Source organism: Podarcis vaucheri (genome assembly GCF_965113315.1).
Source record: "Podarcis vaucheri genome assembly, chromosome: 10".
NCBI classification, from domain to species: Eukaryota; Metazoa; Chordata; class Lepidosauria; order Squamata; family Lacertidae; genus Podarcis; species Podarcis vaucheri.
The window spans coordinates 61201639-61229238 of record NC_138748.1 but is presented as its reverse complement, the minus strand read 5'-3'; the positions used below and the strand labels follow the sequence as shown (position 1 = coordinate 61229238).

General features: G+C 47.6%; 2 protein-coding genes across 3 annotated transcripts in view; both read right to left on the bottom strand.

The window, feature by feature from the left end:
- The window catches only part of LOC309541257 (solute carrier organic anion transporter family member 1B3-like), a 30781-nt gene extending 20487 nt beyond the window's left edge, over positions 1-10294 (bottom strand). The window contains exons 1-2 of the mRNA XM_082238901.1: positions 10161-10294; positions 7104-7272 (exon numbers count right to left, since the gene is read on the bottom strand). Coding sequence (XP_082095027.1) covers positions 7104-7235 — 132 coding nt within the window. The 5' untranslated portion in view covers positions 7236-7272; positions 10161-10294. The remainder of the gene's footprint in view (positions 1-7103; positions 7273-10160) is intronic.
- Positions 10295-16500: 6206 nt separating this feature from the next.
- Positions 16501-27600, bottom strand: part of SLCO1C1 (solute carrier organic anion transporter family member 1C1) — a 32495-nt gene continuing 21395 nt past the window's right edge. For both annotated transcript variants that reach the window (XM_082238897.1, XM_082238896.1), the window contains exons 12-15: positions 27220-27404; positions 22383-22447; positions 21766-21883; positions 16501-19992 (exon numbers count right to left, since the gene is read on the bottom strand). In XM_082238897.1, coding sequence (XP_082095023.1) covers positions 19770-19992; positions 21766-21883; positions 22383-22447; positions 27220-27404 — 591 coding nt within the window. In that variant the 3' untranslated portion in view covers positions 16501-19769. The remainder of the gene's footprint in view (positions 19993-21765; positions 21884-22382; positions 22448-27219; positions 27405-27600) is intronic.

Below are 27600 nucleotides of genomic sequence, written 5' to 3'. Positions count from 1 at the left end.
GTGCTGGGTGCTCCATCATCACGGGAGGGAATGCCGGATACAGTTCGCTCCCCGTGGTTGGCCGCCAACTGAAGACCTCCGAGTCTTCCTCCTCGCGGTCGCCGACGTTGACCTGTTCCGCTTCCATCTCTGTACCGCCGTGCTCGAACCCAAGGTCCTCCCCGAACACGTCCATGTCAGTCTCTGCGTCGGTCGCTCGACCTGGCATCTCCAGCCACTTCCGGCGCCATTGCTCCTCCGGTCGATCGTCCCACCAATACGAGGTGTCTGACGCCGAACCCGCCGGCGATCCTTCTGGGGAACGGGTGCTCAATGCGGGTTCCCCGTCCGATTCGAATCCATGGAACGTGCTGGAAGAAAGTGTGGGCGTGAACAGCCAGTCGTCGAAGAAGCTCGCTGGCATGGGTCTGTGTGGGAAAAGGGCATGAAACTCGTCCTTGAGCAGGGGTTCCTCCAAAGCGTAGTCTGGCACCCAGCTATTGGCGCTGGCCCGGGTGCCCTCTCTGGCTAGGAGGTATTCGACTCCCTCTTCCCCCCATCTGGAGTCCAAAATCTCCGTGACCTCGTTGATGGGGTCTTGCTGCGTCACCCCTCGCGTCTCCGTCCGCTCCCGGAACGGACTCGGTGCCGTCCCTGGCTCCTGGAATCTGTGAGGTGCCTTGTAGGGAGTGAGCACCGACCTGTGGAACACCGGATGCATTCTGGAACCCTCCGGCAGCACCAGTCGGAAGGCTACCGGGTTGATCTGTGCTTCGACTTGGTACGGACCAATTTGCTTGTGCCCCAACTTCTTCTTGGCTAGTGACCTGGTCGGCACTGCGTGGGCTGCCAACCAGACCCAGTCTCCCACTTGGATCTCTTCGCCAACCCGCCTGTGCTTGTCAGCTTGCACCTTGTAGGCGTGCTTAGCTAGCTCCAGCTGCCGTCTGAGTTGATCGTGTACCGCCTGCAACTCTGACGCGAACGCGTCCGCCGTCTGTGGTTCTCCGTCCCCCACTCTCTCCCGTCCCGGGAAGGTTCTGGGATTCCTCCCATTGTTGGCGAAGAACGGCGTCACCCCTGTGGACACGTGCTTCGTGTTGTTGTAAGCGAACTCGGCGAGCGGCAGGTAATCCACCCAGGTCGCAGGTTGTTGATTGGCATAGCATCTCAGGTACTGCTGCATGATGGCATTGACCCTCTCTGCTTGCCCGTTGGTCTGCGGGTGTCTTGCTGATGCCAGATCGACCTTGACATTTAGAAAACTCATCAGCTTCTGCCAGAAATTCGAGACGAACTGGCGCCCGCGGTCGGACAGGATAGACCGCGGCAGACCATGCACTTTGAACACGTGATCTATGAACAGTTTGGCGGTTTGTTCCGCCGTGGCCACCTTCGCACACGGAATGAAATGTGCCATCTTGGTGAACAAGTCCACCACCACTAGTACCGCTGTCTTGCCTCTCGAGCTGGGTAGATCCGTAACAAAGTCCAGGGCCACCCTCTCCCACGGTTCAAACGGCGTTTGCAGCGGTTCCAGCAGTCCCGCCGGTGGTTTGTGCACCGGTTTGGCCCTCTGGCAGGTGTCGCACCTCGCAACGTAGTCCGCGACTTCCCCTCTCAGTCTGGGCCACCAAAAGTCCCTTGCGACTAATTCCACCGTTTTTTCCGTGCCAAAGTGCCCGGCCGTGGGTGCGTCGTGCAGCTGCTGCAGTACCCTGGCGCGAAGTTCGTCTCCCGGCACGTAGATGGCCCCTTTACGTAAGAGCAAGCCGTCTCGTATCTGGAACTCGTCGCCCTTCGCCGTGCCCTTGTGCACCTCTGCCATCTTCGCCTGCGCGAAGGAGTCGTCCTGCAACGCCCGCCGCACCGCATCCAGGTCTACTGTGGCTGAAGCGCACGCCCACGCTGTTGGCGCGAAGATGTGCATGGCTGCCGCTGGCGTCGCCTCTTCGAGGTATTGCGGTTTGCGGGACAGTGCATCCGCCATGACGTTGGTGTCGCCTGGGACGTACTCTATTCGGAAATTGAAGTCAGCAAAGAACTCCGCCCAACGTATCTGCCTCTGGTTCAGGAACTGAGCCGTGCGCCAGTGCTCCAGATTCTTGTGATCCGTGCAGACCTGCACCGTGTGCTTGGCGCCGATCAGGAAGTGCCTCCACGCCTTGAAAGCTGCATGAATGGCCAGCAACTCCCTGTCCCAGATGGTGTAGTTCTGCTCCGACTTGCTGAGCTTTCTGGAGTAGAACGCTCCCGGCCTCCAGACCCCCTGTGGGTCCCTTTGCAGCAGGACAGCTCCCACTGCTCTATCGGACGCGTCTGTCTCTACCCGCATCGGTCTGCTGGGGTCGATATGCAGCAGTTGCTCTTCCGACGCGAAGAGACGCTTGAGTGCTTGAAAGGACTGCTCCGCCTGCTCCGTCCAGATGAATTTCTTTTTCTTGGAGCTTAGCGTGTCCGTAATGGCCGCCGTCTGCATCGCGAACCCCTTGATAAACTTGCGATAGAAGTTGGCGAAGCCGACAAACCGCTGGACCTCCTTCCGGTTGCGCGGGCTCTTCCAATCCAACACCGCACGAACCTTGGCGCTGTCCATGGCTAGCCCCTTGTCCGACAACTTGTAACCCAAGAAATCCACCTCCGTCGTGTCGAACTGGCACTTCTCCAGTTTGGCGTACAGTCTATGCTGCTGCAGCCTCTTCAGCACCTCCCGAACATCTTGGTCATGGGCTTGCTGCGATTCGGAGAATATCAGGATGTCATCCAGAAAGCAGACGCACTTCTTGTAAAGGAGTCCCGCCAACACATGATGCATGAAAGCTTGGAAACAGTGAGAACCGTTTTGCAATCCAAACGGCATCACTCTGTATTCGTAGGTGCCCAGAGGCGTGAACATGGCTGTCTTCCACTCATTGCCCTCCCTCATGCGGATGAGATTGTACGCACCTCGCAGGTCCAACTTGGTGAACACGCGTCCCTTGCGCACCGTCGCTAGTAGGTCGTCAATCCTGGGCATGGGGAAATCAGAAGGCTTGGTCATCTTGTTTAAGAGGCGAAAATCCACCACCAGTCTTTTTTGGGGCGTGTCTTTCTTCTTCACGAAGAAAACAGGACTGCCCCCTACTGCCCTGGACTCCCGGATGAAACCGCGCTGCAAATTGTGATCTATGAACTGTTTGAGTTCCTGTAATTCGTCCTCAGACATGGAATACAGCTTCCCTTTCGGCAGCGTCGCCCCTGGTAGGAGGTCAATCTTGCAGTCATATTGCCTGTGCGGTGGTAGCTTGTCAGCCTCTTTCTCGCAGAAGACCTCCAGAAAGTCTGCGTATTTGTGGGGGACTGCTTGCAACGTTCCCAACTGCAGTTGTGATTCCTCCTCCTCTCCCTCCTGTCTGGGCAGGATGCAGTGTTCTGCGCAATAAGAGGAGCCGAAGATCAGCTGTCTCTGGTACCAAGCCAGTGTCGGACTGTGCCTGTCCAGCCAACTCATGCCCAACACAATGGGCGTGTCCGACAGTTGGGTGACATTAAAACTGATGACTTCCCTGTGGTTGCCAAGGCGCATCACCATCGGTGGCGTTTGCTTCACCACCTGCCCCCCTAGCAACTCTCTGCCATCCACTGTGACGACTTGCAGGGGCAGAGTGGCAGGCAGTAGCTGTATAGCGTGCTGCTCCACAAAATCCTGCGCTATAAAGTCTGCGTTGCTTCCAGAATCCACAGAAAGCGGCACTTCGATAGTGACGCCATCGGGTAGCTGGAGAGATGCTGTGAGCTGCACTACTGGTTTGGGTGGGAGGGGGTCCGTGGGTTGCAAGATCGCTGGGGACTGCTTCACTGACGCGTCTGGCTGGGCCCCAGTGCCTCTGTCTCCAGCCAGACATCGTCGTTTCCCTGCTGTGGTTCTCCTTGCTGCGTTGCTGCAGTCACCATTGCTGAGGCTGCAGTGTGCTTGTGGAGCCTCCGGGGACACTCTTTCGCCAAATGGCCTGGATCCTCGCAGATGTAACACTTCCTGTTCCCTCTAGGAGGCTTCGCTTTCACTGCTGTCGGTGCTTGGGCTCTGGCTGCTGACTGAGCCCTTGCACCTCCAACCTCCATCGGTTCCCCTCCCCCTCCAGGCGGAGGTGTGGATTGCGCACGCGCTGCTTCTCTTGGAATGAAAGAGAAACTTCTCGCTGCTTCGCGCCCTCCACGTCCTTCATCTCTGCACCATGGACGTTCTTCCAGCCTCACCCCCACAGTCAGCGCCCTTTGGACCACCTCCTGCGTGCTTCGGGGCCTCTCCCCCCTTGCAATCTCATCCTTGACCGCAGAGCTTAGACCCTCCCAGAACAGGTCTCTGACAGGGGGCGAATCCCGGTCCCACTCTAAGGCACTGACCAGCGCAAAAAAGCGGGCGTGGTACTGCCGGACGCTTGCCCTCCCTTGTTTTAGTCCATGAATCTCCCGTCGGGCAAGATCCACATCAATAGTAGACAAAAAACACGCATCCATCGCTTTGATAAAGGCATCTGCATTCTGAAGCGCCGGATCTTTATCCCTCCACAAATTGCGTAGCCACGCTTTAGCATCCCCATGCAAATGGGATAGTATGAACCCCACTTTCTCTTCCTCATCTCTAAAGTCTTTTGCCAGCAGTTGCAGTGCGCACATTACGTCTGCTCGAAAATTGGGGTACTGTTGTAAATTCCCATCGAAGTGAGCCACAAGCCCTCCTGCTCTCCGTGCCAACCCAACCCCCTCCGGTCTGGGTCCTGGCTGCCCGTGTTTAACCCATGCTTCAAACCTGGCGTGGAGATCTCTGTAGGCGGCTGCCGCATCCTCCTCCCTCTTCTTGGATGCCAGTACCTCCGCGTTCAATTGGGTAACTGCCTGTTGCAGCGCTGCAACTGTCTCTGCTTCCGTCATCTCTGCTAACCGTCGTGAGCTTGCTCCCAAACACCGATCCCCTCCTCCAGCTGCCTCTCTCTCCGCTGCGAGATATCAGGTGTCCGAAGCTTTTCTGAGACGGGTCTTACTGTCAGAGCTGCCACCCAGTCCCAGCTCACATAGGACCAAGTCCGCCAGCGTTCACTTTATAAGAGTCTTTATTAAGTTACAGGTTTCATTTCCGAACTGCAGCGTGCAGCTCTACACCTTCTGCCCTAGGTCGGCGAAGACCCGTCTGAGTCCCCGCCTCTTGCGCACCAGCTTAATACCCTAGCCTTGCTCCACCTCCTTCGCCTCTCCCTACGTCTCTGGGTCTTTCTGCCCCCCTGGGCCTCCTCCCTTCTACTCTCCTCTGACGCTGACCCCCCTGATCCTTCTGCCTCCTTGCGGCGGGCTTTGGGACCTGGCTCACTCTCCGGGCTGCTTACTGCTCCAGCTTCCGCTGCATTTGAACTTGGCGCGCGCGCCCAACTCTCTACTTTCCTCTTAACCGTTGCCTCGCTCTCTGAGGAGGGCGTGACCACCCCTGACTCGTGCCCTCCCTCCTGCTGACAGCCTCCGGAACCCGATGCCTGGCTACCTTCCTCCCTGCTGCTCTCAGTCTTGAGCGTGGGTCCCGACTTCCAGCTGCTGCCGCCCTCAGTTATGAGCGTGGGTCCCGACTTCCAGCTGCTACTCTCTGAATCTCCTCTGTTCCCTTCCTCCTGGGGTGTCCCCCCGGATCCCCCCCTTGCTCTGCTCACTGGGGCTCCCTTTTGGGAGTCCTCTGACTCACTGCTTAGGCTTGGAGATCTCGGGTCGTCATCATCACTCATTTTCCCTTCGGATTCCTCCCCCTCGCTCTCTGCTTCCTCCCTTCTCTGCGTCTCTGCTCCTGAACCCCTGACAGTATTCCAGGTGTGGTCTGACCATGGCAGAACAGAGTGATACTATCACTTCCCTTGATACAAGCCTGGAACAACATTAGCTCCCCCCCCCCGCTTCCTCACACTGTTGCCACAGGCTAAGCTTCTAAGACCCCCTAGATCCTTTTCAGCCAGGTGTTCCCCGTCTTATATTTGTGTAACTGGTCTTTCCTGCCTAAGTGCAGAATCTTAAATTTGTCCCTGTTGAAATTCATTTTGTTAGTTTGGGCCCAGTTCTCCAATCAGTTAAGGCCATATTGAATTCCGAGTCTGTCTTCTGCAGTTTTAGCCACCCCTCCCAGTTTGATGTCATCTGCAAATTCATTGGCCTCATCCTTACAGATCATATTGATCAGTTCTTTGTTGATTATCATTATAAGCCAGTTTCCCCCCCCCCAATGTGGTGCCCCCAAAATGTTTGTGACTCTGGCTTCCACTAGCCCCAGCTGGCATGGCCAATAATGATGGATGATGGGAGTTGTGGTCCTGAATGCTTGGAGGGACCCACATTAGGGTGAGGTTGTTGTAATGATGCTTTGGGGCACTGAGGGAAATGAAAACCTCACTCTTAGTCCCCAGGGAACCTCGTGAAAAAATATTTATGGCGTGGCGGATAGATCCTGCATCATGAGTGGCTGGCAGTTGCTCAAGGCTGTCGTGTGCTGATGATGTCGTGTCTGGGAACTGCCTTGGCAGGGTGCACAGACCTAGCCTTGACATCTAACGATCCTTTGCGTTAATGATTCCCATGCGGTGATTCTGCATCTCACGCATAAAGCAACAATATGTGCAACCAGGGTTATCCGGAGTTACAACAGAGATGGGGAACATGGTACAAGACAACAACAATCACCGCCCCTAATTATTGGCCAAACTGGCTGCGACAGATGGGAGTTTGAACCCAACACCATGTGGAGGGCACCCTGTTGGCTTCCTTTGATGCCTATGTCCTGAAATTAACTCTACCCCCTTTCATGTTTTCTGAAGAACAAGAGAAGGGATAAAGTGAGTAGAGGAGTGGCTACATAGGTACCAGCTTCGCCCCCCCCCCCCCAAATTTGAAAACACCTGGAGAGTCATTGACTCCTCATCTGTAGCTTAGTAACTCCCCAGGTCCATGAAACTGAAAAAGGCAGAACCCCAACCCTATCAGTGGTGGGTATCAAATGAAAACCTAACACTTCCAAATGGAAGTGTCTTTTTAGAAAAAGACTGTTGCAAAGCAGAAAACATTAGACTTTTTTTTAGAAAAGAAAAGACATAGTAATAGTAAGGAATTCACTGGACCTTCAGCCCTTTGCAGCACGAGGTTTTTGTCCTGGCTGTGAGTTCCTTGGGACCTTCATCCTCCTTAGACAGGCCTGCTGCTTTTGTTTCCACAACGGCTCCATTCACATTTTCTGACTCAGCAACCTTCATGATTGCGATTTCTTATCTTCAGTGATTTCCCCGTTTCCTGCAAAGAAAACGTTCAACGTATTAACATAAGACACACCACATTTTCCCTGTACAGTGGTACCTCGGGTTAAGTACTTAATTCATTCCAGAGGTCCATTCTTAACCTGAAACTGTTCTTAACCTGAAGCACCACTTTAGCTAATGGGGCCTCCCACTGCCACCGCGCCGCCAGAGCACGATTTCTGTTCTCATCCTGAAGCAAAGTTCTTAACCCAAGGTACTATTTCTGGGTTAGCAGAGTCCGTAACCTGAAGCGTCTGTAACCTGAAGCGTATGTAACCCGAGGTACCACTGTAACCTGAATCCATTGGCTTGGGTCCTACCCTCCAGAGCAGCACAAAACATGCTTGCTCCAGCTTCCATGTGACAGCCCCTGATCTAGCTTGGAATCCTTTACTGACATTGTGCATTAGACTGTCTTTTATTGATCACTTTAATATTTAGCTTTATTTTTCTGTGAACTGTTTTGAGGTTTAATTACAAGCAAGCAGTATATAAGTTTTTTAAAATAAAAATAAATGTGAAGATCTGAATTTAAGATTGGGGAAAAAATAAGAAACTGAAATTGACACGATGCATCCATTCCTCCTTGGGTTAGGCAAATAGTCCCACTCTATTCTGCGTTGGTCAGAACACACCTGTAGTACTATGTCCAGTTCTGGGCCCCACAATTTAAAAAGGACGCGTTGAGAAGCTGGAATGTGTGCAGAGGAGGGCAACCAGGATGATCAAGGGTCTGGAAACCATGCCTTATGAGGAACGGTTGAGGGAGCTGGGTATGCTTATCATGGAAAAGAGGAGAGTGAGAGGAGATGTGATAGCCATCTTCAGATATCTGAAGGGCTGTCAGATGGAAGAGGGAACATGGTTGTTTTCTCCTGCTCTGAAGGATAAGACTCAAACCAACTACTTCAAGTTACAAGAAAGGAGATTCTGACTAAACATTCAGGAAAACTTTCTGACAGTAAGAGCTGTTCAGCAGTGGAACAGTCTCCCTTGGGAGGTGATGGACTCTCCTTCCTTAGAGATTTTTAAGCAGAGGTTGGAAGGCCACCTGCCATGTATAATCTAGCTGAGATTCCTGCATTGCAGGAAGTTGGGCTAGATGATGCTCAGAATATCTTCTTAAAACCAGCACTTGAGAACCATCACAGTTTAGATCTATTGTGCTGATGTCCTACTTGTGGGCTTTGGATTTGCATCTAGTCGGCTAGACAAGTACTAGATGATGCTCTTTTGTGTTCTTATAGCTACAGCAAGAAGGGACTATGATTGTACATGATGGGGTGGGTTTGTTTCCATCAACTTTATTTTAGGAAATTAAAAGCAAGCATTCATAGACCATGAAATCTTGGCTACCAAAAGTCAAGGGCAGGGAGTCCTTTTTTTAAGGGTCAGCTAAGGATTCAACAGAAACAACTCCCTTGCATGGTGGTCTAACTTTGCCTAATGGTAGGGCTGGCCCTGAAAGCAAAGTTTGCCAAGCTTGCAGTGGTGCTGTGGCCCCACAGTCCAACTGCCAAGATGCTTGGTTCAAGACTTCCTCCCTCACTGCTCTACAGCATCCATCTTGCTCACAACACAAGACAACATGTGTCCTCCCCCCACCCCCCAGTTTCCACATTATTCAGCATTGGTATGAAGAAGAGCTCTTGGGATGAGACAATTACAAATAATTCCTGACTGAATGGTTTTGAAGACCCCCACTTCATTCCATGTGAAATAAAAAGTACTTAACCCGAGGTACCACTGTATAAGAAAGGAGATTTCAATGAAACATCAGGAAGGACTTTCTGACAGGGAGAGCTGTTTGACTATGGAACAGAGTCCCTTGGTTGTTGCAGATTTTCCTTCGCTGGAGGTTTTTAAGCAGAGGCCATGGATGCTTTAGTTAAGATTCCTGCATTGCAGGGGGTTGGACTATCTAGCCCTCGGTGTCCTTCCAACTCTATGATTCTATGAGTCTATGATTCCAGAGCTCTTCAGAACTTTGCAGTCAACATTCTAGGTAGGCCTGGAACTTGTAGCAGTGAAGGCACACACTTGCTCTCTGTGTCAAAACCAAAGCTATGAGTAATATTTATTGCTAGCCCTGCCCTCTTATGCTCAGGTTGTACATATTTGCAAATAAAACTAGATTTCAAAAAGACACTACAGTGGTACCTCTGGTTATGAACTTAATTCGTTCCAGAGGTCCGTTCTTAAGCTGAAACCATTCTTATCCTGAAGCGCGCTTTCGCTAATGGTCCTTCCCGCTGCATGCGCCTCTGACACGCAACTTCCGCTTGCATCCTGGGCCAAAGTTTGCAACCAGGAGCAACTACGTCTGGGTTAGCGGAGCTCATAACCCGAAGCATGCGTAACCAGAAGCGTTCGTAACCAGAGGTACCACTGTACGGTGTTCAGTGACCTTCATCCCAAGGGACTCAAACCCAAGGTAAGTGTTGGCACCTGCGAAATCTCTCTGCTCTTGGAGATTAGGGTGAGCATAACAACATTTCAGCCAGGAAAAGGCTTCCTATTTAGAAGACACGACACAGAAGGGGGGGGGGATATGGAAGTGGGTGGGAAGGAAACTTGGGCATCTGTTCTTTAAGTTGACAACCCACACTACTTTTTCATGGAGGTTGTTCACACATGGCATGCAGAAAGGCATCCAATTAGAAGCCATCACATGATGACACATCAAGTGTTGACCATGCATGTGTGAATCAGCCTATTATCCTCTGTTGCTCTCTTGAACCAGAAGAACAAAAGAACACAGTCTTTCTTTCTTCAGCAACATAGGTCACTTAAGTATTTTTTAAAGCCCACATGGCTTTGCCATTTTTCCAGAGAGAATCAGTGTACTTCATCATGCCCAATAGGAAGCAAAGCTTAGCCTACCTGCGTTGTGGATCCTTGTCAGCGGCAGCTATGGCATCATTCAATACAATACAGCATTTCCCCCTAAAACAAGGTGGTTCTGAGGTCCATATGGGAAATCATTAACTTTCCCGACTTCCTAAGCAAACAAAAACCAATTTGTGTTTAGGGTCCACTTGTGTAATCCCAGGCCTTCTGCTCTCACTCTTGGAAATTCATGCATTTCTCTCTGGTATCAAAAGAAATGATTTAGGCAGAAAATGTTCTGAATGTGATCCTGGCATATTTGCAACCTTGCTTTGAAAGCACCCCGTGGTTTGTTTGTAGACAGAAACACTCATTGTTTCCTATGGCTAAATTCTTCCTTGCATCCGAGTGCATAAAAAGATGTATCCATCTAATCACTGAAAAAATAAATAAAGACGAGAGCATAATGTCCCATTTGCCTAAACAAGTGTTTAAACCAGCTATTCCAGAGTAGTCCCCTACTGACTGAAAATGGAAAGTCCTGTGTTTTTGCAGCAGTTCATAGCTTTTTAAAGTTTACAGTCCTGGCAGGTAATCTGTTGCGTTTAGAGTGTTTTATTGAGTTTTATACTTGGATTTCCTTTGCTTTATCTGGGAATGTGAGTGCTGATGTTTCTGGAGACAGGAGATAAAGAGGAATGGTATTTTAAGCAGGAGCAATGAAGGCGAAGATAGAGAATTGCCCACTAGGCATCTATTTCTGGACTCCCCTCAGGCTCCTCCTCCTCTTCCTCAGCCACACCCCCTCTCCTCAGGCCACACCCCCTCACCAGACCTGCACCAACCTTCAGAGTCTTTGTCTGTCTGGAATATGTCCTTGCACTCTGAAAACGCCTCTTGCTTTGCTGAATATAGCAAGTGACACAAGATAATACCACCATCTGTAAACAAACAATAAGCGTCCATAAAAATGGCAAAAGTAGTTTCTTTCCCAAATAATACACAAGAGAAGACAGTATTTGAAGGACTTAAAGCAGGGGTATATTTGTCCCCATCTGCATGTTTCCATCGGGAGGAGCATAGAAAGAGAACGATGTTGTTCAGTTAGTTAAACCTCCTAAGTTGTATATTATTTACTACAAGGCTCGATGACTAAGCTCTTTAGCAACGAAACGTCTGATTACTGAAAAGACGTCCGAGCACTGAACCACTGGTATATCACAAGTGGACTATTTATTACTGTGTTTGCTATTGTTTAAGATAAGATCTGTTTTGGAAAGAGAAGAAATGAGCACTGAACCACTGATATATTAGAAGTGGGCTCTTTATTTACTGTGTTTGCTATTGTTTAAGATAACACCTATTTGGGAAAGAAACGACTTTTGCCATTTTTATGGGTGTTTATTGTTTGTTTACAGATAGTTGCTTTGGTGACATTATCTTGTGTCGATTGCAGTAGTTATTGTATCACCACCCTGTTCATTGCTTTATTGCTGGATGACAGAGGGCTGCCTCACTATAGAACTACCCTACTGTACAGAGGTAAAATCTGTATCTGTTGCTCCACCGACTTTTGCCTCTGGGTGCACTCATCCCTGGTACGTAGTGCTTGGTTTGAAAAAAGTTCCCTACATCCCCTATTAAATATTTTGCCCCAAATGACTATTTATCAGGAAAGTCCTGGTTTGGTCAGTCACAGTTCCTATTTGGGAGGAGAGAGGGAGTCATTTTGGAGCATAGCTGCCAAGCGTCCCTTATTTGGCGGGACAGTCCCTTATCCCAGGACATGTCCTGCTGCTGTCCCTTATTGATGATGTCCCTTAAATAAGCTACTGAAGGTAATGGGGCCCTTACTATGTCCAGCTGTGCTTTGTCAACAACAAATTGTTGCTGTTTTTTGTGTTGAATATATGATATATGGTAATTTATAGGACCTAATAGGTATCTAAAGCCATTTGCACGCAACAAAATATGTATTTTATCAAAGTAATTGTTGATCCCTTATTTTGGCTGCTGAACCCTTATTTTCGAGGCTGCTGGTCCTTTATTTTCAAATCTGTAAGTTGACAGCTATGTTTTGGAGTCACTTGCTAAAATAAAACAAGAAATGGGAGAATTGTAGAGTTGGTCCACCCGGTCCAACCCCCCCCCCCAAGCTCAATGCAGGAAAATTCAGACCTGAGCTCTTCAAGAGCTCACCCTGATAACTACAGCATAATCCTGTGCACACTTACTTGGCAGCTGTCACCACTGAATTCAGCAGGACTTGCATAAGGATTGTGCTGCCTAGTGCATCACTGTAGCAGAATGGCCCTGTTCCAACTAGACCACAAATCACCCTTTTAGAACTTCTGTGATTAGTACAATCCTCCAGCCAGAAGGTGGCAGTGCAGCCCTACTGAGAGAGGTCACCAGAGCCAGCAGTTCCCCCGCGCATACTTCAGCGGACTTGGAAGCTGATCACGTTCGCGACTGCAGTCTCTTGCCAGGCATCGAGAGAGCGCCGCAGTGAGCAACTTGGCTCCTTTATTTAGGCCATTCTTAAAATCCTTCTGGAACTAATCCCTAAACAAAGGGAAAGCAAGCCGACTGAAAACTTTAACTCACACATGGAAAGCCGAAGGAAACTGAGAAAAGCAGAACAGAGGAGCTTCTGATGACACAGAAGGTTCCCAAATATGTTGCTGTGCCACTGAAACATGTTGTATCCATAGCTCACTCCTGAATGGGGTCAGTTTGCATATAGAAACTGAAAGCCAAGCAGGGCAATGGGTTGGGGGTATCAATCAAGCAAAGGTCTCAGGTGGTCTTTCCATCTTTCTTTGCTTCCAAAGCTTAATGGGTGTCTGAGGCCACTTTCTCCTTACACCTAAAGCAGTATGATGCCACTTAAACAGTCGTGCTTTCCACCAGAGAATCCTGGGAATTGTAGTTTGTTAAGGGTGTTTGGGTTTGCCTCTATGGAATTGAATCCCACCAGAAAATAGCCACCATCTGGTAGCACCCTTAGTTATTTTCTTGTGGCCACAATAAACTTCTTATTGTCCACTTCCTTTTGCTCCACTTATGTGGCAAACGCATCCCAGACTGGCCCCAATTTGCAAAGTTAATGGTGCTAGAATCCAAATACTGTAGATCACTGGACAAAGTCAACATCCCCTCCATTTTGCAGAAGAAGATTAGATCCATGCTTGTCACAAACTTGCTCTCGTGCAACTGATCACCGCCGGGGAGACCCGCCTTCTATCCTGCCTTGCTGAAGGCTCTATCCTGTTGGTTCGCTTATTTGCAATATCCCGTTCTCCATCGACAGAATAGCCAAGGAATCTAATGGAAGTGATGCGTAAGTGTCAGACAAAAGGCTACCATGGTTCAAAACATACCCCGGCACTTGCTGTGTGCAAGATAGTAAAAGTAAAGGGACCCCTGACCATTAGGTCCAGTCGTGGCTGACTCTGGGGTTGCGGCACTCATCTCACTTTATTGGCCAAGGGAGCCAGCATGCAGCTTCCGGGTCATGTGGCCAGCATGACTAAGCTGCTTCTGGTGAACCAGAGCAGCACATGGGAATGCCGTTTACTTTCCTGCCAGAGCGGTACCTATTTATCTACTTGCACTTTGACATGCGTTTGAACTGCTAGGTTGGCAGGAGCAGGGACCGAGCAACGGGAGCTCACCCCGTCGCAGGGATTCGAACCGCCGACCTTCTGATCAGCAAGCCCTAGGCTCTGTAGTTTAACCCACAGCGCCGTGTGCAAGATGGCAAGCAGCAATGCACCACACTGACTTAGTGTTCAAGACACATGTTGCTTTAGCGTTCCTGCGCATGCATGTTTGTGAATGTGCATCAGAGACAATAATGAACCTTCTCTCTAGGGCTGCTGCTGCTTAACGCTTCACCAGGAAAGAGGCACCTCATCACCAAGAAAGAGGACAGTGAGCGTAAGAGAAGGATGAGCATAAGCTTTGCAGGTGCTAAACGCTAGGTATCAATGTGCATTTTGAAAGAATAAGCGAGATTGAAAGAGAAATGCGTCTCACCAGAGCAGGGAAGTCTGTGACCAGGTGGCTCAATCTGCTGTCCAGGTGCCAACTGTTGATGATGGGATGATGGGCAACTTCAAGGCCCCGACTGCTCTCCCTTCTGATGGTCCTGATCTTGACACTGGGCTTGTACCAGACAACTCTTCAGATAGATGACTCGATCAAATAAAGGACAGTCCTTTGTAAAGTAGGGCATTACCACCCTGACACACACTCTCTCTCTCTCTCTCTCTCTCTCTCTCTCACACACACACACACACACACACACACACAGACACACCTATCAAAAATATATAACGTTATCCCCCAAGGGGGCAGGGGAAATAGAAATGAAGTCTGATCTCCCAGGAACAAGGATGGGACTTCCTCCCAATTCAAAGGCCTTTTGCAGTTTAAGACTCAAGGCCAGCAGGCAAATATTTAGCTGTCGTCCCTTGTCCTGAGCGCTGCTATTTAGTGTGTTATGAAATGAGAAGAAAAGCAATTATTTTATGCAAGGGCAAATACGGAGTGCAACCTAATGGCCCCTTACTTCTTCTGTAACCAGTGGGAGGGAGGTGCCAAAGGAGGGTGTTGGGGAGGAGGGGGAGGAGAGACCTCAAAATCAGTTTTACCTTTAGCGTCTTTCTGTGGTGGTAGTGGTGGCGATGGGGGGCAGGCAACACCCGGCCGTGTGTGTATATACAGAGGCCCTCAAACGAGAGCACAGCACTTGTTTTCACCAAACGGCCCCCCCAAAATCTGAAGCTGTTTCGTTGCTTTTGGATTAGCTGAACCTTTTCTAAGCAGAAGACTGGGAAGGTAGCCAGACCCCTTTGGCCTGGAAACAGGGGGTAAATTAATGCCTGGCATTCTGAACTGGGAAGGCTGCCAATGTCTGCTGCCCTGACTGAGGCTGGGGGTAGGCTGAGATTAAACTTGTACAAGGTTGGGACCCGAAGCCCAGGACTGTGTCGTGCCAGAATCTGCAAATGTTTGGGATTACCTGGATAGTCTTCCTTCAGCTGCAGAGTGGGATATTTTTCACCTTGGAGGAATTTCAGTCTCAATAAGCTGGCTGGCGAATAAGACGACAGGCCAGATAAATATGATCAAATCTTTTATTAGGGATGGGGGAATTTTGGTCTCTCATTATTCCAGCCTTACGTTCAGTTCTCCACATTGGCTTGCAAATCTTTTTAAGTTGCAGGTTTGATGACTAATTAAGTCATCAAATTGCAGATGACACCAAGCTAATAATAGGAATAAAGGTAAAGGGACCCCTGACCGTTAGGTCCAGTCGTGAACGACTCTGGGGTTGTGGCGCTCATCTCACTTTACTGGCCGAGGGAGCCGGCATACAGCTTCTGGGTTATGTGGCCAGCATGACCAAGCCGCTTCTGGCGAACCAGAACAGTGCACGGAAACGCCGTTTACCTTCCCGCCAGAGTGGGAACCTACTTATCTACTTGCACTTTGACGTGCTTTTGAACTGCTAGGTTGGCAGGAGTAGGGACCAAGCAACAGGCGCTCACCCCGTCGCCGGGATTTGAACCACCGACCTTCTGATCAGCAAGCCCTAGGCTCTATGGTTTAACCCACAGCACCACCTGTGTCCCTTCATAATAGGAATACTGATGGATTCTTACTCCCTCCATAGAGCTGCAATTCTTCTTGCCTTGGAACTCTGGGAACTGTAGCTTTGTACCTCTGTACTCTCAACACCTTTAAAAAAGCCACAGATCCAAGGATTCTTTGCAGGAAGTCATGATTGTTTAAAGTGGTATGATACTGCTTTAAATGTACACAGACGAGGGCTGTATGCATAGGCTCTCCTCTCATCCAGTATGTGGCCCCCAACTACTTACCCTAAGCAAATATAGCTCTCAGCGGGTGATTGGAAAGATCTTGCACTGCCTGTCAAAGTTGTAGAAAATACTGGGCTGGGTAGAGTGTTAGCCTAACTGGAGATGACAAGCTCCTATGAAATGGCTCAATTCAAGCTCAGTTCCAATCTTTTCGATGCCATCAAATCACTCTACCATTTTAGAAAAGTTTTTAATGTTTGATGTTTCATTGTTTTTAATATTCTGTTGGGAGCCACCCAGAGTGGCTGGGGATGCCCAGCCAGATGGGCAGGTTGTTATATTATTATTATTATTATTATTATTATTATTATTATTATTATTATTATTATTATTATTATTATTTTCCATCTGGCTGTTCAAAGGAGATTGTATTTGGCAAAGGAGATTTTACAAATTTTAGGGAAAGGTGAACTGCAAATAGAAACAGACGTTTCTGTGTATATTAATGTAAAAAATCATAAAAATGAAACACGTGAATTGAAAGAAAAAGAAAATCATAGGCATTGCTCTTAGAATATATTTTAATTTGTTTCCAAAGGATTTTTTCAAAATCACTTATTACATCAAAGCTATAAACTGTATATAACCCCCCCCCCAAGATGTGGAATGATGTGGCCATATCTGTGTACGTTCTTTTCTTCTGTCATGGTTCCAAAGTGCAAGAATTTGTACTGAAAGCAGTACCAATTCCTCATATTCCATAAGCGAAATAAGGGTTTCCAAAAGTGGTCTGCACCAACCACAAGATATTGTTTGGATCCCAGTTTGGCACTTCATGAAACAGTCCATCTTGGCCCAAGGCACTTCGTAAGCTGCCTGATTCAGCTTGGGGTTTGTCCTGTCCCCCTTCACTATTGAGAAATTGCGGGTGAACAGAAGTAGGTTGAATTTTCAGAGATACTAGACCATCCAGAGTACATAAAACCTGCCAAACTGAAAGTATATAGCTGCAGGGGCTTCTGTTCTGGACACCACTAAAATGTGCCTCCCCCTCCAAAAAATGAATTGTCTATAATTTGGGATGGCAGAATTTGATGAAATTTGCAGACAAGGTCACAGCTTCTAAAAGGCATATATCCTATCAGATTTCGCAAGGATAGCTTGCAGCAGTTTCCCCACAAGGGCAGCCATCACTGAGTCCACCATTCCCCCCCCCCTTTACAATTGGGAAATCTGAAAATGGCTATAACTCCCCCTTCCTTTAGACAGAAGTGGATGAAATTTTCAGGCATAGTACCACCTCCAGAGTGGATAAAACCTGCCAATTAATATGCAAATAGTGGGTTTTGTGCAGGGCAGCTGTAAAATTTCTTTTTAGAAAAGAAAGGAAATATGGATAACTTTTCTATGTTGAGGTGGTATTGGACAAAGGACAGCCATTGCAGTTGTAGGGTGAACAAAGAATGGAAGCCCTTCATCTTTTCATGGGTTTTGTGGGCAACTGGTCTGAAAATTACAGACACAAGGTGCCCCTGAGTAAGAAATGTATGAGCTGAGACAAATAAGTCCAGGAGCTTTTGTGATTGCCACTTTTAAAATAGATTTGGGATTGGAAAGAACTAAAAGGGATTCACTTTCCAGGTAAAATTATTCCCTCTGTTCACAAGCTTTGTTGATCAGTCAGCAGGGTTCCTCCACTACTTTCTCCTCATTGTGACATTTACTCTCCTTTCCATCAATCACTCCACCTTGACACAATGGTAAGTTTAGAGAACCACAATCATTTTGAGCAGACACTTGCCTGCAACATTTTTAAAAATGTCTGGATCACCGAGGGGACACAAAGCACTTCAGGGCTCCCTATTTCAGTGTGTGCTGCCTCATACAGATCCCACTTCACCTCTGACAAGCCCAAAATCTCTCGGAGGTGGCCCACAGCACCCTGGAATTTTTCTAAGTCTGATAAACACCACTAGTTTACAAAGAATCATGGAAGCCTTATTATTTCCTGCACAATTTTCATGGGACCATTTGTCTCCTGTGAAGGTGAAGGGTGAATTTTGGCTGCTTTGGGAAAAAATTCTGAGAATTTTAGAGACTTATGGAGTTGGTAGGCTTGACTTACCTTGGTTAGTATGATAGACAAATGAATAATAATGGGCAAGAGGTTGTGTTTATCTTCTTTACTTTCTTGGGAAAATTTCTTAAATAAAAAGCATCCCAGTTGCTTGGAGCAACTACAAAGATTTTTTTAAAAATGTACAAAAGGGGGGGGGTTTATTGGGCACCCACCAAAATGTTTTCAGTCATTTCCTACCCCCAATCAGAGGATTCAGTGATCTAGTGGCTTCCTGTCCCTCACCATGATTAAGGCAGCAATCCTATGAATAATTGCTTGCGAATAAGCCCCACTGACCTTCATGTGAATAAACATTATGGGATCAGACTGTAAATTATGAAAGTACAATCCTTTTTATATATAATAGCAAAATACGTGCAAATTTGCGTTACTGACAGAGGCTGTAGAACGCAACTTTTCTTAGAAAGAAGCTGGGTTACTTTGAAAGAGAATTGTGCTGCTTATTTATGTATTTGGAGTAAAGGATATACTTTCCCCAACCAGATTGGAAATTGCATTGTTAGTTAGCAGCCTACACCCCCATCCCCCAATAAACCACACCAAAAAGTCACCCAAACCCTTCCAAATATCTGGAGTACAATAGTTGCCCTTCAAGCTGCCTGTAGGAGAGTCAAAGAAGTTATTTCCTCATCAGCCTGACCTAGCCATGTTCACTTGCGAGTTGGTCCTTACTTAATAGTAGATAGGCTTGGGATTAAAACGTCAGTCTTCTTTTTTCAAAGAGGGGTGTCTTTTCAATGACAACCTATTGCAGAAGAAGGGTTGATAACATTGCAGCTACCCTCTCCACAGAAGCTGCTCATCAGGTGGGGTGGAGCTGCAACGATAGCTTCTGGGCAGCGGAATTGCTGCAGCTTAGTGGCACGATGAGCTATGAGGTGTCGGAGATGCTATTGCGGTGCAAACACCCCAGTGGAGCCAAGCCAGTGCTCCTGTGAGTGTGTTTGCACCGCGCTGACCTCCCCACTGCCTTGCCCTTCCCCATCTCCCTCCTGGCCGCCATACTGAGTGCTATATGAAACCAAACCCCAAAAATAAGTTGATTAGACAGCTAAGTAGTCCACCATAGGCTGAATTCACTCAGACGCAGAAGGCTTCTAAGATGCTTGCCCTACCTTTTAAGCGTAGCGGTGAGCAATCGTCATCCTATGAGTGCCTCGGAGTTGACATTTTGCCCTGTAAAATGGGTTGGAAGTCTTTGGCATGCCAGATATTGTTGGACTTCACTTCCCATCACCCCCATGGTCAGGGATCATGGTAGTTGTAGTTCAACAACATCTGGAGCGCTGGAAGTTTCTTGTCCCTGCTCTAAACATCAACAGAATAATAATAATAATTGGGATCATTTGTTACAACGGCACAATGGCTTCTCAGTCACGCTGAGATGGCAAACCAGCCACAACCACTCCAAACGGAAGATTCTCCCAAGGAACGCTGCATACATCAAGCCATATTTTTGTTTCATGTGGAGAAGGAATAGTTTTGTTCTGCATTTTGAGAAAGGCAAATGCAATACTGCATTTTTAAAGGCCTCTACAAGTTCTAGAAAGGTGTTTGGAAGGTTGTTGTATTTAGCAAAAAGTTGTGCCCGCCCACCCAGCTCTCTCATTCAAACACGTTAACTTATAATGAAACGTAGGCCAGAATTTTCCACATTGGAAGAGAGACCGCTTGAAAATACACCGAGTCTTCCTAAAGTCGAGTTTCTTTCTCTGGCCAGTAGGTTGTCTGAATCACGTGGTCACTATTGACGAAGTCGCTTTTCCTGCTTTTAACAGAGGTGCTCTCTCTCTCTCCAATGGCTGGGATGGTTTCGTTGTGTGGGCTGTATCTTTTCTTCAGGATGATCAAGACAGCAACACTTAAGAAGGTGGACATGGTGCCTAGAACAACAGTCAAGCCCAGATAGATATACCTGTGAGGCAAGAAGAATTTTGAATCCATTACTTGCACTGGTGCTTCTTTGCTTGGTTGTGTTGCCAAAACTCATAATTACCTGAATTACCATAGAATATGGTTCCAGTTACAGGTAGGTAGCCGTGTTGGTCTGCCATAGTCATATTTGGTATCTGAAGAAGTGTGCATGCACACGAAAGCTCATACCAAGAACTAACTTAGTTGGTCTTTAAGGTGCTACTGGAAGGAATTTTTTTATTTTGACATAGAATATGGATTTGCCTTAGTGCTAATTCTCAGATGCGATATTAGAACCATAGAATCATAAAACTCTAGAGTTGGAAGGGACCCCGAGGGTCTTCTAGTCTAACCCTCTGCAATGCAGGAATCTCAGCTATAGCATCATGAGAGATGACCATCCAACCTCTGCTTAAAAACCTCCAAAAAAGCAGTATCACCAGCTTCCAAGGGAGTCAGCTGTACTGTCGAACAGCTCTTACTGTCAGAAAGTTTTTCCTGATGTTAAGTCGGAATCTCTTTCTTGTAACTTGCAACCATTAGTTCGAGTTGCATATATAATATAATGTATCGTTGTTGCTGCTGTTATTAATTATTATTCATAATTAAGAAGCATTATTCATTATTAGTTAATGGTAATAAAATTGCTATTGTTTATTGTATTTATTAATTATAAGCTAATTATAATATAATTGTTATATTTTGTTGATTGTGATTATTATTGATTACGATAATTATTTTTATTATTATTATTTTTATTATTATTATTTTTATTATTACAAGTAGAAAAAACCCAATTACACAAGCATCAAGAATTAAAGATCCATGTTGAAAACATGTAATAAAACAATTCCATTGTTCTATATATGGTCTGAATCAACATGAATTGAACTCTTTTTCTCATGAGGTCATTTACAGCACATCCTTCCACCAACTCTGCTGACAGACCAGCTTCATCAGGCACACTCCAGGTAATACGAAACATATTCCACATCAATAGAATTAAGCAAATGCTTGCCTGTTAAATGGCTTTCCCATTTATAGGCAACCAACCAATTTGTGCTAAGAACATGCTATTTGTAAGGCCATGAACTGTGGGCAACCTTTAATTTAGCAGAAATTGCTTGCTGACCTTAAAATTTAGAGGCAAACGTCCTCCAGGTCTCTATCAGCATTTAGCTGGCTTAGATGTAGGCTGCCATGCCCTTCTGTGACTTCAGAGCAGTTAAACCAATGGCAGCCAGAGGGGACTCCTCTTGCTTATTCACATCCTCTATAACATCAGAGGTGACCAGCAACCTACCGACGGCTGATTCCCAAAGGATCTAGGTTCTCCAGTTATTACTAAACTAAGGGAAGATTCTGAAGGGACACGGGTGGCGCTGTGGCCCACAGAGCCTAGGACTTGCCGATCAGAAGGTCAGCGGTTTGAATCCCCACAACGGGGTGAGCTCCTGTTGCTCGGTCCCTGCTCCTGCCAACCTAGCAGTTCGAAAGCACGTCAAAGTGCAAGTAGATAAATAGGTACCACTCCGGCGGGAAGGTAAACGGTGTTCCCATGTGCTGCTCTGGTTTGCCAGAAGCAGCTTAGTCATGCTGGCCACATGACCCGGAAGCTGTACACCAGCTCCCTCGGCCAATAAAGCGAGATGAGCGCCACAACCCCAGAGTCGGTCATGACTGGACCTAATGGTCAGGGGTCCCTTTACCTTAAGAGAAGATTCTGAAGACCTGAGGGTTACAAATGCAGAAAAGAAATCTCAAACGCAGTTACCTGAACGCATTTGAATCATACAGCCTGCAAGCCCCCTGACCTCCACACCTTTTGCTTCCCCATTTGAGGCATGTTGTGTCTATTGAGACTCCAAAGTACACAGGAGCCGGGATTCCTGCTGTACAAAGAAAAACAGTTATATATTAGGGGTCATGTCCCTGCTCACTCTGCCCATCAACTTCCCTGCCATTCATAGAGTCATATGTAGAATTGGAGAGTTGGAAGGGACGGCGTGGGTCATCTCATCCAAGCCTCTGCAATGCAGGAACCTTTTGCTCAATGTGGCACTCGAACCCACAACCCTGGAATTGACCCCCTTAGGGCTTCGCCCTTCCCACCCCACTAAGGTGACTTCATGCAAATTCAGAGTCATGATGTGGCACTGCAAATCCTCCAATGGGCATAGCTGCCAACTTTTCCCTTTTCTTGCAAGGAATCCTATTCAGAATAAGGGAGTTTCCCTTAAAAAAAGGAAAACATTGACAGCTATGCCAATGGGTGCTGTTGCGAACCGCCCTGAGGCCTGCGGGTGATGGGCGGTATGCCTATTAAATCAACAACACAAATGCAACAAATGAATAAATGCCAGTGAGACGCAAATTCTGACTCATACTTACCAAGAACTCGGATGGCTAAAGTGTAGATGCCCAATGCAAAAGATTTGAGGTGTGGGTTGATGCATCTGAAATACATGAAGCACAAAACCTTCGTTTATAAAAGGCATGACGTTCAAAACACATTGTTGCGGGAACTTAGCTGCAAAGGTGTGCTTATCTTGAGGAGGAACTGCCTGTACTTCTTACAGGACAGTTGTGACTCAGCAAAGAAAGTGAGAGAGGTTTGCAGGGGTGGAAAGAGGGTTGGAGAAGCTAGTAAACTCTAGTCCAGGGGTAGGCACGCACAGTGGCATAGCGTGGGGGGTGTAAGGGGGGCCGGCCGCACCGGGCGCAACTTCTGGGGGGGCGTGCTCGCTGCCTCCGGAGTCGCCGAAGAGCCTCGGGCGCAGGCTGTAGCAGAGCCCCATGTCTCGCGGAACCGACGAGCTGGCAGCGGCTCTCAGCGCTCGCCGTGGTCCCCGCGCGTCAGGGCCGCGGAGGGCGTGCCAGGCAGCCCCTCCTCACAGCCCCGCCGCTGCCGCCGCCGCTGCTGCTGCAGCTTCTGGGCCATGTTGCATTTTCCTCGCCTCTCTGCCCTCCTCCGGGCAAGCGGCATCGTTTGGGCGCCAGCGCCAGCGGCAACTCGCCTCAGATCACCTGACGTGGCAGGTTAGGGGGCGCAAATTACTTGCCTTGCCCCGGGTTAGGGGGTGCAAATTACTTGCCTTGCCCCGGGTGCTGACAACCCACGCTACGCCGCTGGGCACGCATCAGGCTTATTGGATCTGCTTTATATTCCTGTATATGGCAGTATAATGAAAAGGATGTGATTCCTTTTCATTCTAATTTTTAACCAATAATTAATCTGGGCGTTTACACTTCTACGTCTGCATAAACCTTATCACATACACTATATCTTTAAATAAAATTGCTTCCCTTTAAAAGTCCCAGGAGTTAGTCTTGGCATTATACTGGCACCTTTAGGATTCTAAGATGAATTACACTTGGAAGTTCAACATTATTAAACCCCCCTCCTACCTTCTCAGATCTAATATGAAGAAATATTTTCAGAAACAGGCTTCCATCAGGTGGTCTGCTAGTCTTTTCTTAATCCCAAATGCTTAATTTAAAACCAGAAAGCTTCCACAACCGAAGAAAGCCTTCAAATTTAAAAGAGGAGGGATTGGGGCATTTCCCAATCTTGCAGTTGGTAACAAAAGAAATGTACCACCTGCAGTAAAACTTTGATCAGCTTATCAGGTGCGCCTGGCAAATCAGGGACCTAGGAAACAGCACACATTCGGCAATGCGGATAGAATGTTGGTATCGCTCAGATGCGATATAAACCCTCCCTCTTGCAAACTCAGTAACAGAAACTCAGTGAACCTATTATTTGTCTGTAAGCCACTTGCACGCAAAAGAAGACCAAGGGATATCCCTCTGCCCCTAATGTTGCACTTGACTAGCTCCACCCCTAATACCCATACATTTAGTAAAGGCCTATAATGAGAGACTTCGACTTGGTTCGTTCAGCCCTTGAGAGCCAGTGTGGTGTAGTGGGTAAGAGCGATAGACTCGCAATCTGGGGAACTGGGTTTGCGTCTCTGCTCCTCCACATGCAGCTGCTGGGTGACCTTGGGCTAGTCACACTTCTTTGAAGTCTCTCAGCCCCATTCACCTCACAGAGTGTTTGTTGTGGGGGAGGAAGGGAAAGGAGAATGTTAGCTGCTTTGAGACTCCTTCAGGTAGTGATAAAGCGGGATATCAAATCCAAACTCTTCTTCTTGTTGTTGTTCCTACAAATGCCTAGGAACGTGGGTGGCGCTGTGGTCTAAACCACTGTGCCTCTTGAGCTTGCTGATCAGAAGGTTGGTGGTTCGAATTCCCGGGACGGGGTGAGCTCTCATTGCTCTGTCCCAGCTCCTGCCAACCTTGCAGTTCGAAAGCAGACCAGTACAAGTAGATAAATAGGTACCGCTCCAGCGGGAAGGTAAATGGCATTTCTGTGTGCTCTGGTTTCTGTCACAGTGTTCCGTTGTGCCAGAAGCAGTTTAGTCATGCTGGCCACATGACCCGGAAAGCTGTCTGTGGACAAACGCCGGCTCCCTTGACCTGAAAGCGAGATGAGTGCCGCAACTCCATAGTCACCTTTGACTGGACTTAACCATCCAGGGGTCCTTTAACCTCTACTATAAATGCCTGGCTTCCACTCGGCAACATTGTTTTCAAGTTTGCAGACCTTATTTGCATCACAGCCCCACAACGTTCTGCATTTGTAAGAACTCAATCGTTTAGTGTGGCAGGCCCCAAACTTTGGAACTCTCTGCCTATTGATACTAAGCAGGTGATTTCACTGACCTCTTTTCTGCGCCTGCTAAAGACATTCTCATTTTGACAAGCCTACCCAGATGCTTAGAAAGTTAAAGGTAAAGGTAAAGGGACCCCTGACCATTAGGTCCAGTCGTGACCGACTCTGGGGTTGCGGCGCTCATCTCGCTTTATTGGCTGAGGGAGCCGGCGTACAGCTTCCAGGTCATGTGGCCAGCATGACTAAGCCGCTTCTTGCGAACCAGAGCAGCGCACGGAAACACCGTTTACCTTCCCGCTGGAGCGGTACCTATTAATCTACTTGCACTTTGATGTGCTTTCGAACTGCTAGGTTGGCAGGAGCAGGGACTGAGCAACAGGAGCTCACCCCGTTGTGGGGATTCGAACTGCCGACCTTCTGATCAGCAAGTCCTAGGCTCTGAGGTTTAACCCACAGTGCCACCTTAGAAAGTTGGGGTACTCTTAATCAGCTTCAGTATTTTACCTTCATAAGTAGGGTTGTCATTTTCCCTCAGTTTTCTCGTTTTAGCTTTCAGTATAATGCTTTGAGGGGTTGCTGTTTTCGTTTTGCAATCAAGTGGCGCATAAATTTTGTGAAATGAATAAATAAATACAAAATGTTTTGTGGTTTCCTGCCCCACTTTCCACTGATAGCCACTGATATGGAATGCTGGAAGAGCTGTAACTCAAGTGGTAGAGCAGGGATGTCCAACCAGTATATCGTGATCTACCGGTAGATGCCCAGCTGATCCTGGTAGATCACAGGATCCTTATCCTGTACAAAAAGTCACAGTCTCTTGGGAGTTGGATATGCCAATAGAGCATCTGTCTTGCATAAGGAATGATCCAGGTTCAATCCCCAGCATCTGCAGGTAAGGCTGGGAGAGAACGCAGCTTGAAATCCAGGAGAACTACTTTCAATCAGTGTAGATTAAAGGTAAAGGTAAAGGGACCCCTGACCATTAGGTCCAGTCGTGGGCCACTCTGGGGTTGCGGCGCTCATCTTGCTTTATTGGCAGAGGGAGCCGGCGTACAGCTTCCAGGTCATGTGGCCAGCATGACTAAGCCGCTTCTGGTGAACCAGAGCAGCTCACGGAAACACCGTTTACCTTCCTGCCAGAGTGGTACCTATTTATCTACTTGCACTTTGACTGCTTTTGAACTGCTAGGTTGGCAGGAGCAGGGACCAAGCAACGGGAGCTCACCCCGTCGTGGGGATTCGAACCGCCAACCTTCTGATCATCAAGACCTAGGCTCTGTGGTTTAACCCACAGCACCACCCGTGTCCCACCAGTGTAGATTAGAGTTTCCCAAACTTGGGTCTCCAGCTGTTGTTGGACTACGACTCCCATCACTCCTAATTAGCAGGACCAGTGGTGAGGGATGATGGGAACTGTAGCCAAAAAAACAGCTGGAGGCCCATGTTTGGGAAACCCTGGGGTAGATAAGTGCTGAGTTGATGGACTGATGGACTGACTCAACTTCTCATGTCAAAAATGCAGAAAACCATCACGTCAACATCAGGCAAGTTCCACTAGATCCCAGCTGGAAAACCTGTTACCCTCCAGGTGTTGCTGGAGTCCACCTTCCATAAGCCCCAGTTGGCTCAGCCAACGGTTAGAGATGGTGGGAACTTAAGTCCAACAAATCTGGGGGACCTCAGGCCCTCTGCTAGACGTAGATCAGGTGCTCTACTTCTGGGCTAGCTGTTGAGGAGGGGGAATTTGACACCAATGGCAAAGGATGCTTAAGGAATTTGATTTCTGATCCACACTTCCTGGGTGGAAAAAAATGTTACCGTACTACAAAGCATTAAAGCACACATTTTAGGATAAAATATGTTGAGAACTGTGTGCAATGAGATTTTTTGCTCTATAAGATGCACCAGACCACAATGTGTATCTGAAGAAGTGTGCATGCACACGAAAGCTCATACCAAGAACTAACTTAGTTGGTCTTTAAGGTGCTACTGGAAGGAATTTTTTATTTTGACTATGGCAGACCAACACGGCTACCTATCTGTAACTGGAACCAGACCACAAGACGCACCTAGTTTTTGGAGGAGGAAAACAAGAAAAAAAATATTCTGAATCTCAGAAGCCAGAACAGCAAGAAGGATCACTGTGCAGTGAAAGCAGCAATCCCTCTTGCTGTTCCGGCTTCTGTGATAGCTGCGCAGCCTGCATTCGCTCCATAAGACGCACACACATTTCCCCTTACTTTTCAGGAGGGAAAAAGTGAGTCTTATAGAGCAAAAAATACGGTATTTTTTTTTTTTTACATATTTGAATTAAGGTTTTTGAAAAATTGGGTATGCATGTGAATGTGTGTGTGATATAAATAATATATATAAATATGACACACACAAAATGCAGATTAATGCTGACATAGGATGGAATCAATGAGCACAGGAGACAATGACACAGCCATAGACTGATCTGTCCACTCCTGCTAAATTTCCATTCCTACATAATTCCCTTTAGCACTTGGGGATACGTATTGCGTTTAGTGGAAGGACTAAGCTATTCACCGTAGGAGTAAAATGTATCCAGGAGTCCCTCCAATGGACAGGGTGAAAGATGTGATTACTGATACAACCAGAAAATAGAGGAACATTTTGGGGCATTCGTTTCCTTTTTGGCATGGTCCCATCACAGCTGAAGACTGCCTTGACGACAATTCCGTGATCCCCACACAGCTGCAGTTATAAAATATCTGGAATGAAGCACGTAAAAATGTATGGTAAATATGACATGCAAGGCTAATCGTGGACCAAGTTACAGAACATCAAGGCCTTTAAAAAAAATAAAAATAAAACCAGCACATTGTCCCTTACAGTTTAAAAAGCAAAACATTCCCAAACACTGTGAGAAGTTTTTGAATGCTAGAAGGGCCATAGCGATGACTTCAG